The 21,280-nt window shown below is 45.8% G+C and overlaps 1 protein-coding gene across 1 annotated transcript; it reads left to right on the top strand.

The window, feature by feature from the left end:
• Nucleotides 1-581: 581 nt before the first annotated feature.
• On the top strand, nucleotides 582-21,246 carry cmtm4 (CKLF-like MARVEL transmembrane domain containing 4). The gene is made up of 4 exons (XM_072671764.1): nucleotides 582-1,029; nucleotides 13,797-13,973; nucleotides 20,490-20,588; nucleotides 20,919-21,246. The coding sequence occupies exons 1-4, from the start codon at nucleotides 844-846 to the stop codon at nucleotides 21,075-21,077; spliced, it is 621 nt and encodes a 206-aa protein (XP_072527865.1). The 5' UTR covers nucleotides 582-843; the 3' UTR covers nucleotides 21,078-21,246.
• The last annotated feature ends 34 nt before the right edge of the window (nucleotides 21,247-21,280 follow it).

Raw genomic sequence — 21,280 nt, 5'->3', positions numbered from 1 at the left:
ACAGATAATCCATATATGGAAACATTGCAGGAAATATTTTACTGTTTTTAATAAATAAATAAAAAACACATTTCTGCTGAGATCATAAGGATGTGTTTTGTTTATAGACTGTTTATAGACTGTTTATATACTGATTATAGACTGTTATAAAGGAAGATGGAAGATGCATGTGTGTGGAAACTAAATATATACTTGTTATAAATAAAAATACACACATATATATTTATATCTAAACACAAACTGTACAAAAGTTGATCTGAGGAGGCAGTGCAGGGATCTGGGGCGGCCTGAGGACCTGCTGTGTGAACCTCTCCCCCTGCTGGGCTTTAGTAAACACACTCAGGCTGCAGAGTCAGGAGGGACTTTTATTATGAAGCCGGGCGTGTTTACACCCCGCACGCCCCGCACGCCCCGCACGCTGCTTTAATAGGCAATACAGTGTAAAATAGAGTTTTGGTGGAATTGTGTTGAATTATTCAGGCCGGTTCGGGGTGTTCGGGTCTCTGCTGGCGGGACTTTTAGGCGAGTGTGGGCGCTGGGCTGGGGCTGGAGGTGGAGACTGGGAGCAGCAGTGGGGGCTGAGCCGCACTGTAAGGCAGGGCTGCTGGGGGACGGGTGTTCAGCCTGGCCGTGTTTCTGATCCCTGCAGGAGCACAAAGCTGCAGGACGGAGCAGAAGATGGAGTCCGGGCTCTGAAGCCATGCAGCCGCTCCGCAGCGCCTGACCGCGGTTCCTGCTGCACAGCTGCGGCTCCTCTCCGCCTGCGAACGCCGCCGCCGCCGCCGCTCCTCCCGGAGTTAGTTGGGTTGTTTTCGGCCTGTTTCTGAGCTCCCGTCCGGCGGAATGAGGAGCTCCGAGGAGCCGGAGGTATTTGATGGAGAGGCCTCCAGCGCCTCCATGATGAGCGGCGCCAGTAGCCCCTACCAGCCGACCACTGAGCCTGTCCAGGCGGCTAGAGGGGTCCGGGGCATCCGCTGGGACACGGAATACCTCACCTCCACATTCGGCATCCTAAAAGCGCTGGAAGTGGTGAGTTCTGATCCGAATTAAGATCCGAATCATTTCCTCACACAACAGTTCAAAAGTTTGGAGTCACCTGTTACTCGTTTGTATTACACACATCAATAACCTACACACTTCTAAACTTCATACTGGATATTAATGTTATTAGAACTTCATACTGGATATTAATGATATTAGAGCTTCATACTGGATATTAATGTTATTAGAGCTTCATACTGGATATTAATGATATTAGAACTTCATACTGGATATTAATGATATTAGAACTTCATACTGGATATTAATGTTATTAGAGCTTCATACTGGATATTAATGTTATTAGAGCTTCATACTGGATATTAATGATATTAGAACTTCATACTGGATATTAATGATATTAGAACTTCATACTGGATATTAATGTTATTAGAGCTTCATACTGGATATTAATGTTATTAGAGCTTCATACTGGATATTAATGTTATTAGAACTTCATACTGGATATTAATGCTATTAGAACTTCATACTGGATATTAATGCTATTAGAACTTCATACTGGATATTAATGTTATTAGAGCTTCATACTGGATATTAATGTTATTAGAACTTCATACTGGATATTAATGCTATTAGAACTTCATACTGGATATTAATGTTATTAGAGCTTCATACTGGATATTAATGTTATTAGAGCTTCATACTGGATATTAATGCTATTAGAACTTCATACTGGATATTAATGCTATTAGAACTTCATACTGGATATTAATGTTATTAGAGCTTCATACTGGATATTAATGCTATTAGAACTTCATACTGGATATTAATGCTATTAGAACTTCATACTGGATATTAATGTTATTAGAGCTTCATACTGGATATTAATGTTATTAGAACTTCATACTGGATATTAATGCTATTAGAACTTCATACTGGATATTAATGTTATTAGAGCTTCATACTGGATATTAATGTTATTAGAACTTCATACTGGATATTAATGATATTAGAACTTCATACTGGATATTAATGCTATTAGAACTTCATACTGGATTATTAATGTTATTAGAGCTTCATACTGGATATTAATGCTATTAGAGCTTCATACTGGATATTAATGATATTAGAGCTTCATACTGGATATTAATGCTATTAGAACTTCATACTGGATTATTAATGTTATTAGAACTTCATACTGGATATTAATGATATTAGAACTTCATACTGGATTATTAATGTTATTAGAACTTCATACTGGATATTAATGTTATTAGAACTTCATACTGGATATTAATGCTATTAGAGCTTCATACTGGATATTAATGCTATTAGAGCTTCATACTGGATATTAATGTCATTAGAGCTTCATACTGGATATTAATGTCATTAGAGCCTCATACTGGATATTAATGTCATTAGAGCTTCATACTGGATATTAATGCTATTAGAGCTTCATACTGGATATTAATGCTATTAGAACTTCATACTGGATATTAATGCTATTAGAACTTCATACTGGATATTAATGTCATTAGAACTTCATACTGGATATTAATGCTATTAGAACTTCATACTGGATATTAATGTCATTAGAACTTCATACTGGATATTAATGTCATTAGAGCCTCATACTGGATATTAATGTTATTAGAGCTTCATACTGGATATTAATGCTATTAGAACTTCATACTGGATATTAATGCTATTAGAACTTCATACTGGATATTAATGCTATTAGAGCTTCATACTGGATATTAATGCTATTAGAGCTTCATACTGGATATTAATGTTATTAGAGCTTCATACTGGATATTAATGCTATTAGAGCTTCATACTGGATATTAATGTTATTAGAACTTCATACTGGATATTAATGCTATTAGAGCTTCAAACTGGATATTAATGTTATTAGAGCTTCATACTGGATATTAATGTTATTAGAACTTCATACTGGATATTAATGTTATTAGAACTTCATACTGGATATTAATGCTATTAGAACTTCATACTGGATATTAATGTTATTAGAACTTCATACTGGATATTAATGCTATTAGAGCTTCATACTGGATATTAATGTTATTAGAGCTTCAAACTGGATATTAATGTTATTAGAGCTTCATACTGGATATTAATGCTATTAGAGCTTCATACTGAATATTAATGTTATTAGAACTTCATACTGGACATTAATGTTATTAGAACTTCATACTGGATATTAATGCTATTAGAACTTCATACTGGATATTAATGATATTAGAACTTCATACTGGATATTAATGCTATTAGAGCTTCATACTGGATATTAATGTTATTAGAGCTTCATACTGGATATTAATGCTATTAGAGCTTCATACTGGATATTAATGATATTAGAGCTTCATACTGAATATTAATGATATTAGAACTTCATACTGGATATTAATGTTATTAGAGCTTCATACTGGATATTAATGTTATTAGAGCTTCATACTGGATATTAATGATATTAGAACTTCATACTGGATATTAATGATATTAGAACTTCATACTGGATATTAATGTTATTAGAACTCTGATTAAGGCTGAATGGGATTTAGTGAAGCTTGTAAAGCTGAGCAACAGTAGCTATGGTAGAGTGTGTTTGTGGGTGGAGCCTGAAGCTGGTTGTATGATAATGAGGATATGAATCAGGGTAATATTTCCGCTTGGCTTGGTTGCAGATGTGTGGACCTTTCTGAAACGCAGCGGCTGAATTAGCGATGGACTCCAATGAGAGCCTCATTTGCATAGATTCAAACAGTATCGAGTCAAATGAGTGTTTTACTGTTTTACTGTTTTATTTCTTAATGAGGAGATTACTCTATTAATCCTTTTAGTCGTGAGTGTATTATTCAGTTACTTGTTTCATTAATATGCAGATGACTAAATTAATCATCAAACTAATGATCGATTATTTAGATAATCAGAGTAATTTATATATTATAAGAGAATAATCGTTATATTAGCTGATTAATAATATGACTGATAGTGTCGGCTCTGCTGTTTTGGGGTTTTTCTCGCTAAACAGACGCAGCAGCGGCATCCCAGCTGTTTCTGAACCAGATGTTGTGTGTAAATCACCATGACAACGCTGCAGTTCTTTGTGTTTTGCTAACTCAGCTTAGCTGGCTGGCTGCTGGGGTGTACACACACACACACACACACACACACACACACACACTTCACAGCGGGAAAACTAGCAGTGAAACTGAGGAAGTCATTAAGTGAAACAGGCGCTCACACACTCTGCCAGCGGCCTGCAGGAACATCTCCCACCGTCGACACACACACACACACACACACACACACACACACACACACACACACACACACACACACACACACACACTGCAGACCGCCTCAACACACACACTCGCACTGTGAGCGGACCCTCCAGACGAGTGAGGAGGATCTATCGGCTTCATTTAGACTCTCAGGTTTGTCAGGTGATGCTTCAGGAACGGCAGTGCTCTTCATCGTGTGTGTGAGTGGAGCGAGCTGCACCGGTCCAGACAGATTTATTTGTGTAGCTTTTTACAACCTGGTATCACCGAGCGATCAGAGAGATCCGGACACCAGAGAAAAGCATCATAAAATAAAACAAGTGAGCAGCCAAAGACCACCGTGCAGGAGAACCTCCCTCAGAGCTGGAGGAAGAAACCTTGAGAGAAACCAAGACTCACAAGAGGGACCCGACCCGTCCTCCTCTGATCAGAACTATTTATAGATTATTGATAAAAAAACACCAACCCACCAAGACTGATCTCCTGCTCAGGTGAGCTGATGGTCATTGATATGCTGAGCAGTAATAATAATAATAATAATAATATTATTAATGCTGGGTCTGTCCCATCATATCTCCAAATAGGGCTCATCAGAAGGTTGGGTGAACCGGATGGTTACATAGAAAACACCTTTTCTCCAGTTGGGTGCATCTCTGAGTTCTCCAGAAGCAGAAGCTCTGAAGGTGTAGCAGCATGTGGGTGGAGGTGGTAGAGTAACACTACAGGATTTTACACTAATATGACTCTATGGGTTCTGCAGCGTTACACAGCAGTTCTGGAGAGAGGTTCTCCTCCTGCAGCTCCACCACCAAACCTCCATAGTGCAGTAGCAGCAGCAGCGCTCCGGCCCGGAGTGGGAATGACGGAGGCGCCCTTCTCCCTGTTCCAGCCAGTGGAGCATCAGCATGATCCTGAAGCTGCTGATTTAAGGTGGAGATGATACAGGGTGATGGTTTAAGGTGGAGCTGATACAGGGTGATGGTTTAAGGTGGAGCTGATACAGGATGATGGTTTAAGGTGGAGCCGATACAGGATGATGGTTTAAGGTGGAGCCGATACAGGATGATGGTTTAAGGTGGAGCCGATTCAGGATGATGGTTTAAGGTGGAGCCGATTCAGGATGATGGTTTAAGGTGGAGCTGATACAGGATGATGGTTTAAGGTGGAGCTGATACAGGATGATGGTTTAAGGTGGAGCTGATACAGGATGATGGTTTAAGGTGGAGCTGATACAGGATGATGGTTTAAGGTGGAGCCGATACAGGATGATGGTTTAAGGTGGAGCCGATACAGGATGATGGTTTAAGGTGGAGCCGATACAGGATGATGGTTTAAGGTGGAGCCGATTCAGGATGATGGTTTAAGGTGGAGCCGATTCAGGATGATGGTTTAAGGTGGAGCTGATACAGGATGATGGTTTAAGGTGGAGCTGATACAGGATGATGGTTTAAGGTGGAGCTGATACAGGATGATGGTTTAAGGTGGAGCTGATACAGGATGATGGTTTAAGGTGGAGCTGATACAGGATGATGGTTTAAGGTGGAGCTGATACAGGATGATGGTTTAAGGTGGAGCTGATACAGGATGAATCTGATACAGATTAATTGATTGTTTTTATTTATGTATTGTTGTTGTTGTTTTTTTGGAGTTATCTCAACATAGTTTAGTCAAATGCCAGTTGATGAACCTGGTCCCCACAGAACACACTCTGTGTGTAAGTGTGATTTAGTGTGTAGCCTGATTAATAATGTAAGTATATGTAAATAACTGTGTGAGTGTAAACGCTGACCGGTACCGTGGCTCAGTGCTGTAGCTGGGTAAACTGTTATCACACCCAGCTGAGATATTTGCATTAGCAGGTTAGCAGAAGGTCAGACAGCCTGGTGCCTCTGATCGAGCCGTGAAGGAGACCATGTAGAGTCAGGGTATGAGTAGAGTCAATACGATACAGCATTAAAGCAGCAGTCCAGGGGAAATCAGAGTCTCATGATTTACCTCTGACCCCAGAGTCAATTAGACAGGTGAGAGTGGTTCCGGTTCCTCCGGCGACTCTGTCTCTGGACTGAGCTAGGTTTATGTGACGCTCTCGGACGTCCTGCACATCTGGACGATTTTACTTTCACTGTTTATTTTACTTTCACTTTATTTCTGACAGCAGATGGACGTTGCTCACGACCCTGTCACCAGATCACGGGTGGTTCCTTTCTTGGAGCACTCTTTAAGTCCCGCCTGATGTTCTGGAGATGTTCTGACCCAGTCATTGTCTAGAACATCACAGTCTGGTTCTTGTCAAAGTATCTCAGATTCTTACGCTTGTCCATTTTTCACCTTCATCACCTTCAAGAGCTGACTGTTCACTCGCTGCCTGGTAGATCCACCCCTGAGCCAGATCATCAGTGTTCTTCACTTCAGCTGCAGTGGTTTTAATGTAATGGCTGATCAGTGTATGAAGATCAAAAGCTGATTTTGATCTTTACATTTTATTACCAACTGTAAGATAATCATCTCTAATCATAGTACAGAACATATATCGATAAGGATATATAACGTCACTGTCCAGTGAAAAACATGTATCTCCAAAATGATGGAGAGGGGGCAGTGGTGCTCAGCGGTTAGAGCGCCTGGTTGTCGATATCAAGGTTGTGGGTTCGATTCCCGGGCTCGGCAAGCTGCCACTTTTGTGCCCTTGAGCAAGACCCTTTACCCTCTCTGCTCCCCGGGCGCTGGAGTTGGCTGCCCACCGTTCTGGGTGTGTGTGTGTGTGTGTACTCACTGGCCCTAGTTCACTAGTGTGAGTGTGTGTGTGTGAGTGTGTGTGAGTGTGTGTGAGTGTGTGTGAGTGTGTGTGAGTGTGTGTGAGTGTGTGTGAGTGTGTGTGAGTGTGTGTGAGTGTGTGTGTGTGAATATTGTCACTGCCACTCAAAACTCTGGGATCTCCATTTATTTTGTTTTATTTTTTGGCATATTTTGAAAATGTCACCTCTCTAAATTTTGATGATGAACGGACCAATAGAAATGCTCTGAAATGACTTGGGTTTTATATGTGAGGTTTTTATATGAGTCCTGTTTCAGTGTCAGAAGTACTCTCAGCGCCCTCCTGCTGTCTCTGAGAGCTCTCAGCGTTAGGCTCAGGCCTGGTAGCAGCTGGACGGGGTGTAGTTAGTTGTGGACGTCTGGCCGCGCGTGAGCGCTCGGAGCTCCGCCGGATCGTGAGTGTTTATGTAGTTAGTTATTTATTTATGAGGCTCTCGACTCTCGACTCTCGGCTCTCGGCTCGGCGGCTTCATGTTTCCTGATAGTTTTCCGTGTGTGTTCAGCCTCAGCAGCCGCTGGCCAATCATTTACCCGCAGCCCTGCGAGCTGGAGAGGAGTGTGTTTTGCTGTGTAATCTGTGTGAAGTGGAGCTTTCCGCCGCCCGTCTGCAGATACGCTAACACTCACCGACCTCTTCATGCCCATAAATCCTTTTCCGGGGCGAAGACTGACCTACAGTCACACTCACAGCGGCTTTAGGGTTCATAATTCATCCCTCACAATTACACACACTGTACCTTACACACACTGTACCTTTATGTAAATGAGCTCTGTTTTGATTGGATCTGCTTTTAGGCTGAGCGTGTGGGGCTGTCTGCTTATTGGCTGCTGTAGATTAACCCAGGGGGGTCATGTGACTCTATAACAGCATGTCTGGGTAATGTGTACACCTCCACGCCCTCATCTGCTGATGTCCTTGTACAGCTGGTCCAGTCACCAGACTGACCTTCACCTCCATCCCCGGGGCAGATTCTCCACCCCGCTGCTCCTGTCCCGTTTCAGTGTTTTCTGTTTAGGTGGGGTTTGCTCTGAGTGAGAGAGAGGAGGGTTGGGGGTGTGAGGATGTAACCCTGCAAAAGCTGATTGGATGGTGATGGTGTGAGGGTATAAGGCTGATGGTGTGAGGCTGCAGGGCGGTGATGGTGTGAGGGTATAAGGCTGATGGTGTGAGGCTGCAGGGCTGTGATGGTGTGAGGGTATAAGGCTGATGGTGTGAGGCTGCAGGGCTGTGATGGTTAGGGGCTGCAGGGCTGTGATGGTGTGAGGCTGTGAGGGTATAAGGCTGATGGTGTGAGGCTGCAGGGCTGTGATGGTTAGGGGCTGCAGGGCTGTGATGGTGTGAGGCTGCAGGGCTGTGATGGTGTGAGGGTACAAGGCTGATGGTGTGAGGCTGCAGGGCGGTGATGGTGTGAGGGTATAAGGCTGATGGTGTGAGGCTGCAGGGCTGTGATGGTTAGGGGCTGCAGGGCTGTGATGGTGTGAGGCTGCAGGGCTGTGATGGTGTGAGGGTACAAGGCTGATGGTGTGAGGCTGCAGGGCGGTGATGGTGTGAGGGTATAAGGCTGATGGTGTGAGGCTGCAGGGCTGTGATGGTTAGGGGCTGCAGGGCTGTGATGGTGTGAGGCTGTGAGGGTATAAGGCTGATGGTGTGAGGCTGCAGGGCGGTGATGGTGTGAGGGTATAAGGCTGATGGTGTGAGGCTGCAGGGCTGTGATGGTTAGGGGCTGCAGGGCTGTGATGGTGTGAGGCTGTGAGGGTATAAGGCTGATGGTGTGAGGCTGCAGGGCGGTGATGTAGTCGTGTGAATGTGTGGAGATTGGCCCTGAATTAAAGCAAATGTTCAAATAAAGGAAAGATAAATATTGTTACACGTCCTCTCTGTAAAGTGTGTGTGGAGGTAAATGGAGTTTCCAGATGCGTGTGTGTGTGTGTGTGTGTGTGTGTGTGTGATAGTCTAGGGACGTGTGTGAGGTGGAGACTGTGTAGAGATCTTCAGAGCAGTGCAGCTCCACAGTAACAGTGAGGGGTTTACTCAAGGTGGAAGTGCAGAAGAGGCCTACGCTACACTGCTGACCGAATGGGCGGGGCTAAACTGCTGTAAGCTGAATGGGCGGGGCTACATTGTTGCAGGCTGAATGGGCGGGGCTACCCTGCTGTTTGGGCTAAAGGCTGTTTATAAAGTTCAGCACTGCAGCGCTTCTCATAGAGGGTCTCTGGGGGCGATGATGGGGTAAGGCGTCCAGTCGGCCACAGGCCAGCCCTCAGCCTGCAGACAGCAGGTGTCAGACACACACACACTCACACACACACTGGACAGCAACTGCTTGTAGTGATTATGTGTCAGACCGGCCCCCATCTGCCCCCCATTCTCCGTCTGAGGGATTAACATCAAGCTACTCGTGTTAATGGCTACTTGGAGTCCGATCCCAGTGCTGACCATCTGTACTGAAAGAGCCCGGAACCAGCACTTAACCCAGTGTTTCACCCTGAGGCTCTCTAATCTGCATGAACTCATTTTCACAGGTTTTTGAACGACTCTGTAACTTTCAGAGCTAAACTGATAGTGCCTTACGTCTGTAGACTAAATGGGCGGGGCTAAAGTTTTGTAGACTAAATGGGCGGGGCTAGTTTCTATGTGTTCACTCTGTATCTGCACCTCTTACAAATTGAGTCTTACAGCTTTGGCTTCTCTTTTTATTTCAGAGATTTCTGAATGGTAAGAGCACACTGCTGACGTTTGTTTCTAATATGTGAGGTATGCAGATCTCAGGGTGAGGAGTGGACTGACCTGCACAGTCATTTGAGCTCACAGACAACAAACAAACAGCAGCAGGTCCAGTCTGTCCGGTTTCCACTGCTGTGTGTCAGCGTTACCCCTGCGGGTCACTGCCTTAGTTACTGCCTTATTACCAAACAGAGTTATTATTAGTATAAAGCTCTACATTCATTTTATGTAGTGTTTTAATAGCATATATATAATTATTATATATACTACAGTACACTCCTGACCCACCATCACATCTACAGTACACTCCTGACCCACCATCACATCTACAGTACGCTCCTGACCCACCATCACATCTACAGTACACTCCTGACTGACCCACCATCACATCTACAGTACACTCCTGACTGACCCACCATCACATCTACAGTACACTCCTGACTGACCCACCATCACATCTACAGTACACTCCTGACCCACCATCACATCTACAGTACGCTCCTGACCCACCATCACATCTACAGTACACTCCTGACTGACCCACCATCACATCTACAGTATGCTCCTGACCCACCATCACATCTACAGTACGCTCCTGACTGACCCACCATCACATCTACAGTACGCTCCTGACTGACCCACCATCACATCTACAGTACACTCCTGACTGACCCACCATCACATCTACAGTGCACTCCTGACTGACCCACCATCACATCTACAGTACACTCCTGACCCACCATCACATCTGCAGTACACTCCTGACTGACCCACCATCACATCTACAGTACACGACTGACCCACCATCACATCTACAGTACACGACTGACCCACCATCACATCTACAGTACACTCCTGACTGACCCACCATCACATCTACAGTACACTCCTGCCCCTCCATCACATCTACAGTACACTCCTGACCCACCATCACATCTACAGTACACTCCTGACCCACCATCACATCTACAGTACACTCCTGACCCACCATCACATCTACAGTACACTCCTGACTGACCCACCATCACATCTACAGTACACTCCTGACCCACCATCACATCTACAGTACACTCCTGACCCACCATCACATCTACTGTACACTCCTGACCCACCATCACATCTACAGCACACTCCTGACCCACCATCACATCTACAGTACACTCCTGACTGACCCACCATCCCATCTACAGTACACTCCTGACTGACCCACCATCACATCTGCAGTACACTCCTGACTGACCCACCATCACATCTGCAGTACACTCCTGACTGACCCACCATCACATCTGCAGTACACTCCTGACTGACCCACCATCACATCTACAGTACACTCCTGACTGACCCACCATCACATCTACAGTACACTCCTGACCCACCATCACATCTACAGCACACTCCTGACCCACCATCACATCTACAGTACACTCCTGACTGACCCACCATCACATCTACAGTACACTCCTGACTGACCCACCATCACATCTACAGTACACTCCTGACCCACCATCACATCTACAGTACACTCCTGACTGACCCACCATCACTGTGTACTTTAGCCTGGCTAGCTCTGAAGATTGATCTGCTCTATTACTCCACCTAAAGGAGATTCCGATAATACAGGAGTGAATTCTGGGCTTTCTACCCATCACACACACTCAGCATGAACACACACACTGGTATGGTGCAGAAAGAGTCTTTAGTGGGAATCTGGAGAAATATCTGTCTGATTGGTGGGAAACTGGTAGACAGTGTTGCTATGGGAACACAAGAAGATGACCAGAAGCACGTTCTGCTGGAACCAGTTTACCTGCATATGGAGTCAGTGTAGGTTTAGGGCTGGGCTAGTCCGTGCCTCTCTCTGACTCCAGTAGTGTGACTAGTGAATTTGGTGTGGTGTGTTTTTGTGTATCTCAGCTCACAGGTGTGTGATTAGTGTTATTAGGAGGAAACACTTCTTGAGATGTAATTTGCATATCACGTCTGTGTTGCCATGGCGAAGCTTTTGTATTCTCCTCCTGGTGAACCCAGTGATGTTGCTCCAGAAAATCAGACTTCATTTACATTTCAGACACTCCTCATCTCCTCATACACACAGAGTCTGAGTTCGGTCAGCGTCCTGACTAACAAATTAGACTTACTTTAAATAGCAGCAGCGACAATCATCACACACCCAGTGTCCAGGTGTGTGTCACAGGTGTGTATACTCACAGCTCTGATTTACTGTTTACACACCTAAACAATAAGGATGTTCTCTCACATAGGAGCCCAAGACCAGTCTCTGGGGTTCCAGTCTGAGTCAAGTATCCCGTCTTTGGGGGTCGAGTCACACGTATCTGTGATGCAAGTTGACGCCGAGTCTCTGGGGGGTGCGAGTCCGAGTTGCTGAATTGTGAGTCTGAGTTGAGTGTCAAGTCTCTGGGGGTCTCGCACCGAGTTAAGTCTTGAGTCTCTGGGCAGAAATGTTGTCTCACATAGGAGTCCAAGTTGAGTTGATTCCGACTCTTTGGGGCGGCAAGTCCAAGCTGAGTCTCGAGTGTCTGGGGGGGCGAGTCCGAGCTGAGTCTCGAGTGTCTGGGGGGGGCGAGTCCGAGCTGAGTCTCGAGTGTCCGGGGGGGGCGAGTCCGAGCTGAGTCTCGAGTTTCTGGGGGGGCGAGTCTGAGCTGAGTCTCGAGTGTCTGGGGGGCGAGTCGGAGCTGAGTCTCGAGTGTCTGGGGGGGCGAGTCGGAGCTGAGTCTCGAGTGTCTGGGGGGCGAGTCGGAGCTGAGTCTCGAGTGTCTGGGGGGGCGAGTCGGAGCTGAGTCTCGAGTGTCTGGGGGGCGAGTCTGAGCTGAGTCTCGAGTGTCTGGGGGGCGAGTCGGAGCTGAGTCTCGAGTGTCTGGGGGGGCGAGTCGGAGCTGAGTCTCGAGTGTCTGGGGGGCGAGTCTGAGCTGAGTCTCGAGTGTCTGGGGGGCGAGTCGGAGCTGAGTCTCGAGTGTCTGGGGGGGCGAGTCCGAGCTGAGTCTCGAGTGTCTGGGGGGGCGAGTCTGACTTTTTCCAGTGATACAAACTAAATGACGTAATTAATTATATGCTGACATAAAAAAGATGTATTTGAGATGTTTAACTGTGCAGTGTTCCTGGATGGGATGCTGGTTGCTCCTGACTCTCCGCGCCGTGCTGGTTCCGAACTCGGGCTGCTGGAATGTGTGGTGGCGGCGGTTCTGTCTCTGAGCGGTCCAACCTGTAATCTGTTTGAGGTTTTTCGCTCCACAGAGCCGAGGCAGCGAAACACCTAAATAGCAAGAGCTCTTTAACCTCAGAATTCTTCCCCCGCTGCGGTCGGCTGGAGAGCGGAGCAGGAAAACACGGCTGAACCCTGCACGACTCCTAAAAACACTGTCAGAGGCATGTGGAAAATGCATCGGCCCCGTGTGCTAGAACCTGAGAGAACGCCTGGGACACGACTGCAGGGAATCGGGAGCTGAAGAATGCAAAAGAATGTTCCGGTTCTTGGCTCTGCAGAACCACGGCTGGCTTGGCTGCGCTAACCTTAGTAAAATGAAACCTTAAGAACCGACTTTTATCATAGATTTAACAATAATATCTTTATTAAAGGAGAACTCCACCAAATATTCATACTTCTCTGAATGTGTGTGTGTGTGTGTGTGTGTGTGTGTGTGTGTGTGTGTGTTCATTCAGTCGCTGAATGCAAGTCTTCTTCTCTGGACAGTACAGACAGTTACTCCAGCAGAAGCAGATCAACTCTTTAATACTCTTGATTTCAGCAGGAACAGTGAAGGAATGGGTGTCCCAATACTTTTGTCCTTATAGCGTATGTACAGCAGTGCATGGTTTTGGTGAGGTGTGATATGGCACACGCCCACATGTCCCCTCTGATGCAGTGTTTATGCAGGGCGAGTTCTGAGAAGTGGTGTGTTGATGAAGGTGTGTTGATGTTTCTGGTTCTGCAGGTTCTGTCCATGATCGCCTTCATCTGCATCGAGACGGTGATGATGTGTTCTCCGTGTGCAGGAGTTTACCTGTTTGAGTTTGTGAGCTGCAGTGCCTTCGTCGTTACGGGAGTTTTACTCATCATCTTCAGCCTAAACCTGCACACCAAAGTACCGCAGGTCAACTGGAGTCTAACGGTGCGTACACACACACACACACACACACACACACACACACACACACCCCTACACAGTCCAACACACAAACACTGACTGTGTTTCATATAAGCATTATAGAGCGCCCCCTACGCTTCCTGTAGTGTATTACAGTCTGTCAGAATGAGTGTGTGGATCATATGAACATAATAGAGCTTTATAGAGCACCCCCTACGCTTCCTGTAGTGTATTACAGTCTGTCAGAATGAGTGTGTGGATCATATGATCTTTATAGAGCATTATAGAGCGCCCCCTACGCTTCCTGTAGTGTATTACAGTCTGTCAGAATGAGCGTGTGGATCATATGAACATTATAGAGCATTATAGAGCGCCCCCTACGCTTCCTGTAGTGTATTACAGTCTGTCAGAATGAGCGTGTGGATCATATGAACATTATAGAGCATTATAGAGCGCCCCCTACGCTTCCTGTAGTGTATTACAGTCTGTCAGAATGAGCGTGTGGATCATATGAACATTATAGAGCATTATAGAGCGCCCCCTACGCTTCCTGTAGTGTATTACAGTCTGTCAGAATGAGCGTGTGGATCATATGAACATTATAGAGCATTATAGAGCGCCCCCTACGCTTCCTGTAGTGTATTACAGTCTGTCAGAATGAGCGTGTGGATCATATGAACATTATAGAGCATTATAGAGCGCCCCCTACTCTTCCTGTAGTGTATTACAGTCTGTCAGAATGAGCGTGTGGATCATATTAACCTTATAGAGCATTATAGAGCGCCCCCTACGCTTCCTGTAGTGTATTACAGTCTGTCAGAATGAGCGTGTGGATCATATGAACATTATAGAGCATTATAGAGCGCCCCCTACGCTTCCTGTAGTGTATTATAGTCTGTCAGAATGAGCGTGTGGATCATATGAACATTATAGCGCATTATAGAGCGCCCCCTACGCTTCCTGTAGTGTATTATAGTCTGTCAGAATGAGCGTGTGGATCATATGAACATTATAGCGCATTATAGAGCGCCCCCTACGCTTCCTGTAGTGTATTACAGTCTGTCAGAATGAGCGTGTGGATCATATGAACATTATAGCGCATTATAGAGCGCCCCCTACGCTTCATGTAGTGTATTACAGTCTGTCAGAATGAGCGTGTGGATCATATGAACATTATAGCGCATTATAGAGCGCCCCCTACGCTTCCTGTAGTGTATTATAGTCTGTCAGAATGAGCGTGTGGATCATATGAACATTATAGCGCATTATAGAGCGCCCCCTACGCTTCCTGTAGTGTATTACAGTCTGTCAGAATGAGGGTGTGGATCATATGATCATTATAGAGCATTATAGAGCGCCCCCTACGCTTCCTGTAGTGTATTACAGTCTGTCAGAATGAGCGTGTGGATGATATGAACACTATAGAGCATTACAGAGCGCCCCCTACGCTTCCTGTAGTGTATTACAGTCTGTCAGAGTGAGCGTGTGGATCATATGAACATTATAGAGTATTATAGAGCGCCCCCTACACTTCCTGTAGTGTATTACAGTCTGTCAGAATGACCGTGTGGATCATATGAACATTATAGAGCATTATAGAGCGCCCCCTACGCTTCCTGTAGTGTATTACAGTCTGTCAGAATGAGCGTGTGGATCATATGAACATTATAGCGCATTATAGAGCGCCCCCTACGCTTCCTGTAGTGTATTACAGTCTGTCAGAGTGAGCGTGTGGATCATATGAACATTATAGCGCATTATAGAGCGCCCCCTACGCTTCCTGTAGTGTATTACAGTCTGTCAGAGTGAGCGTGTGGATCATATGAACATTATAGAGCATTATAGAGCGCCCCCTACGCTTCCTGTAGTGTATTACAGTCTGTCAGAGTGAGCGTGTGGATCATATGAACATTATAGCGCATTATAGAGCGCCCCCTACGCTTCCTGTAGTGTATTACAGTCTGTCAGAATGAGCGTGTGGATCATATGAACATTATAGAGTATTATAGAGCGCCCCCTACACTTCCTGTAGTGTATTACAGTCTGTCAGAATGAGCGTGTGGATCATATGAACATTATAGAGCATTATAGAGCGCCCCCTACGCTTCCTGTAGTGTATTACAGTCTGTCAGAATGAGCGTGTGGATCATATTTGTCAGTAACGTGCCCGTTAGTCTGCTGCTCTGTCTGGGTGCAGATTGGATGCTTGTGTGTGTTTTGGGCTCTCTTTAAAACCTCTTTTAGCAAACATTGGATGGGAAATGAATTCACTGTTTTCCCAAAAGATTTATAAAGCATGGTCACACACACACACACACACACACACACACACACACACACTCACGCAGACCCCAGTGCTGTGACTGCACTGTATCTGTTTCAGTGCTGAAGATGGAAAAGCCTGATTTCCAGATTCTGTGTTTGTGTTTATCAGCCAGAACAGAGGGCAGAACCATCACCCTGACGTTCACACACACACACACACACACACACACACCAACTTCTTAACCCCCACCAGCCTCTCCAACCCAACCAGCTCCCCTCTATCCCCACCAGCTCCCCTCTATCCCCACCAGACCCCTCTATCCCCACCAGCTCCCCTCTATCCCCACCAGCTCCCCTCTATCCCCAACCAGCTCCCCTCTATCCCCAACCAGCTCCCCTCTATCCCCAACCAGCTCCCCTCTATCCCCACCAGACCCCTCTATCCCCACCAGCTCCCCTCTATCCCCAACCAGCTCCCCTCTATCCCCAACCAGCTCCCCTCTATCCCCACCAGACCCCTCTATCCCCACCAGCTCCCCTCTATCCCCACCAGCTCCCCTCTATCCCCACCAGGCTGGTTGGGGGGGGGGTTGGTGGACTCAGCAGGGAGGGTAAACAGACAGGCTTTCAGGCCAAATTCCCCTCGTCGAGTCTTTGGTGTTGTAATTGGAGCTGCTGTCCCGGAGGACAGGGTTTTTCCAGTTAGCGAATCAAACCCTCCTAAACTCAGCCTAGATGATATCTCTGGCAGGACTGGGCGGAAACAGCGAGTTTAGGAGAGGTCTGAAAATCCAGAGTCAATCTAATGAGGAGCTCTGTGGAATGGCAGCAACAGAATACACTTCAACTACACATCAAAAATTTGGAGACACTCAGCTTTTTCAGCTATGATATTTGAGCTGCTATCCTTTGTGTTTACATTTCAAACATTTTCACATTTTATACAGCAGGGCCTAAACCCTACTATCTGGAGGTATTAGTTTTATACCTGGAGTGTCTGATGACCGTCTGATAACGTGCATGCAGTAGGGGAAATAAGCGAACATGTAAGATGGATATTTTCTGTAGTTAAGGCTTAAGGCTGTTTCAGTGTAGAACTGAACTGAATTAATAGAGTTTGTATGGATGTATCAGAGTCTTTAGTGGCTGTTACAGCGCCCCCCTCAGTCTGGGTCACTTCACTATGGGGGTAGCTTTTACTCTCGCTCTGCTTTGAGCTGAATTCTAAATGAATAAATTCTTCATGTCACCCAGTACCAGTTTACAGTGTTCAGGGGGAGGATGTTCTCACTCTCTCACACTCACAGGGGTGTGAAGTGGTGCCAGGCCAGCAGTGATTGGCTCTCTGTCTCAGAATGAGTTCTTACAGAAAACAGTGCAGCTCCAGTACCAGTGTCCTCCATCACACACACACACACACACACACACACACACACACACACACACACACACAGAGACACACACACACACACAGACACATACAGACACACACTGAAGTCCGCCCGACCCCATCAGAGCCAACTGGTCAATCTGAAACCTGACCCAAAATCACTAGTCTGAACACAGCTATAGATTATTATTAATACTGAGAGAGAGAGAGCGCGAGAGAGCGCGAGAGAGAGAGAGAGAGAGAGTATGGGATAGGGATAGAAGGTGAGAGCGATAATGATAGAGATAGCGATGGTGAGAAATACAGATATAGTGAGTGAGAGAGACATAGTAAGAGTCAGTGAGTGAGATACTAAATGAGATAGCAATAGTGAGAGACAGACAAGAGATATAGTAGGGACACTCTTGTTGCTGAATGCAATCAAATCCTCACAGCAATGATCCTCCAGAATCTAGTAGAAAGTCTTCTTCTCTGGACAGTGGAGACAGTTACTCCAACAGAAGCAGGAGAAACTCTTTTAATTCCCGTCCAGCCATCAGAAGAATAGCAGGTGTCCCAATACTTTTGTCCATATCGTGTACTAAGTGTGTGTGAGCTGATTTCACTCCAGAACCTGGTTTTGGTTGGTTCTGCGTTGTCAGTGTTGGTGTGGAGCTTCCTCACGGTGGAGTCGGAGTCTGGGTCTGTAGAGGCTGTGGCTCCTGCTGACTCTGTTCTGCCACCCAGGCTGAAGAAGAGCTGGGATATTCATGCTTCCCTCATCCCCCTGCTTACTGCCGGTTACTTACGTACGCTCAGTACCGGAACACTGCCGAGCCTCTGGACCAGAACTTCTATTAGAATAGCAAACAAAATGTTCATATGATCCACATGCTAATTCTGACAGACTGTAATACACTACAGGAATCATAGGGGGCGCTCTATAATGCTCTATAATGTTCATATGATCCACACACTCATTCTGACAGACTGTAATACACTACAGGAAGCATAGGGGGCGCTCTATAATGCTCTATAATGTTCATATGATCCACACACTCATTCTGACAGACTGTAATACACTACAGGAAGCATAGGGGGCGCTCTATAATGCTCTATAATGTTCATATGATCCACACGCTCATTCTGACAGACTGTAATACACTACAGGAAGCGTAGGGGGCGCTCTATAATGCTCTATAATGTTCATATGATCCACACACTCATTCTGACAGACTGTAATACACTACAGGAAGCGTAGGGGGCGCTCTATAATGCTCTATAATGATCATATGATTCACACCCTCATTCTGACAGATTGTAATGTCTTAGTACACATTATTGTGTGTGTGTATATGTGTGTGTGTGTGTGTGTGTGTGTGTGTGTGTGTGTGTGTGTGTGTGTGAGAGAGAGAGAGAGAGAGAGAGAGAGAGAGAGAGATCATGTGGTAAACCTCTCTGGTCATGTGTTCAGTCACAGGGGTGACCCTGTGCCTCAGTCACACTGCACAGACCCTTCATCTATAACGTGTGTGTGTGTGTGTGTGTGTGTGTGTGTGTGTGTGTGTGTGTGTGTGTGTGTTAGAGCTGCACAGACTGAATAAACAGTAGTATAGTGATCATACTGGTACACACTGCCCTGCTGTGGTACACACTGCCCTGCTCCGGGGAGGCACAGTGGCCGAGCGGTCAGCCTCTTGTCATATCTAAACCATATGATCTTTATAATGTTTAATAATGTATAATGATTTCATTCATAGTTTCATTTATTTTCCCATTCTTATCCATCAAACTCCTTATTTTTCTCCATTCTTTTCATTTTACCTTCTTTTAGAGCCGTTTTGAAGCATGTTGGAGTGTACATGCTATATATAGATATATACTCTGTCCGAAAGTTTGTGGACACAAAGAAAACGTTGGGCTACTTTAAGTGGCACCCATTGCTGACACAGATGTGCAAATGCGCGCACATACACACACACAGCTTGTCTAGTCCCTGTAGAGAAGTACTGCCAATAGAATAGGACTCTCTGGTCATCGTGAACCTATTGGCTCCATTCTGCCTAATGCCAGGCGTGGACTCATGGGTCTGGAGCTCTGCTGCAGTTACTGAGTCAGTTGGAGGCTTTTCTGCACTCTGCTCTGAGCTCAGCACTCGGCCCTGATCCCGCTCTGTAACTTTACGTGGTCTGACAGACACTCGGTGGCTGAGCTGCTCTCTGTGAGCTGTTCCTCCTAAACTCTTCCACTGTTCAATAATAACACCACCCACAGCTGATGGAGGAAGATCTAGGAGGGAGGAGATTTCACCAGCTGACTTGTTGTTGTTGGTGCAGCGGTGTCTCCTATTACATACAGAACCACGCTGGAGTTCAGTGAGCTCTTCAGAACCTCCCGTTCTTTCACTGATGTGTGGAGGAAAGACAGACTGCAGGACTAGAGGCTGGAGTTTATACAGCTGTGGTGATATTTTATTATTACTGTTATGTATTATTATTATTAGTAATAATAATAATGTGAACAGCAACAATAATATTAATTATAATCTTCTGTATACACAGAATAACTGTAAGAATACTATGAATACAGTCTAACAAGGTTTTTGTGCCCCCTGCCTGCAGCCTACTGGAACTGCACTTTACTCCACCACACTCCACAGCTCCACCTTCATCTTCACCTTCACCTTCACCAGCTCTGTTCAGCTCTGATTATTAGTTATTTTCATATATAGGTCTCAATATTATTTATACAAGTTCAAACAAACTATTGTAAAAGAACAAGATTTAAGTAAGAAAACTATAAAGGTGTGTGTTTAATCGTGTGTGTGTATCTGTTTGTGTTTAATCCTGTGTGTGTGTGTGTGTGTGTGTGTGTGTGTGTGTGTATCTGTTTGTGTGTGTGTTCAGGACCTGATAAACACTGCCGCCAGCACAGTCTTCTTCTTCTTGGCCTCCGTGGTCCTGGCAGCTCTGAACCACAAAAGTGGAGCTGAGATCGCTGCTGTGGTAAACAGTCATTCCTCCACACACTCCTCCACACACTCCTCCACACACTCCTCCACACACTCCTCCACACACTGCTCCACACACTGCTCCACACACTGCTCCACACACTGCTCCACACACTCTTACTTTTACAGATATCTCGTATTGCTTCTGCAGGAGTTTGGTACAACACCACTGTGGCTCTCCTGTGGCAGTGCCATGCTGCCCCCATGTGGCGGCTGTGTGGAACGGCGGTTTAACGTGTGTGTGTGTGTGTGTGTGTGTGTGTGTGTGTGTGTGTGTGTGTGTGTGTGTGTGTGTGTGTGTGTGTGTGTGTGTGTTTTCTCTCAGATTTTCGGGTTTTTGGTAATGGGTGTGTACGGAGTGAACTCGTACCTGGCAGTGCGTCGATGGCGTCTGGGTGAGCCGCGCCCCCTGCAGACCAGCGAGTACATTCGTGCCCGCACAGCTTCGCGGGGGGAGGTGGAGGCACGGCCGGAGCTGCAGTAACACACATTCTCCAGAGACTATACACACACACACACACACACACACACACACACACACACACACACACACACTCATATCCAAGCAAAGGGGAGGTCGAGACACAGTAACACACATTCTGTGACCAGCAGAGACTGTAAACATCTCACACACACACACACACACACACACACACTAAAGGACCAGGACAGCCCTGTTCCACTGCA

The sequence above is a fragment of the Salminus brasiliensis genome, chromosome 25 (genome assembly GCF_030463535.1).
Source record: "Salminus brasiliensis chromosome 25, fSalBra1.hap2, whole genome shotgun sequence".
NCBI classification, from domain to species: domain Eukaryota; kingdom Metazoa; phylum Chordata; class Actinopteri; order Characiformes; family Bryconidae; genus Salminus; species Salminus brasiliensis.
Note: the sequence above shows the minus strand (reverse complement) of the source record. Positions and strands in the feature narration are given on the sequence as shown.

Coding starts and splice junctions, on each gene's coding strand:
- cmtm4 (XM_072671764.1), top strand. CDS start 844: ATGAGGAGCTCCGAGGAGCCGGAGGTATTTGATGGAGAGGCCTCCAGC. Junction 1,030..13,796: donor TCCTAAAAGCGCTGGAAGTG/GTGAGTTCTGAT, acceptor CTGGTTCTGCAG/GTTCTGTCCATGATCGCCTT. Junction 20,589..20,918: donor GAGCTGAGATCGCTGCTGTG/GTAAACAGTCAT, acceptor GTTTTCTCTCAG/ATTTTCGGGTTTTTGGTAAT.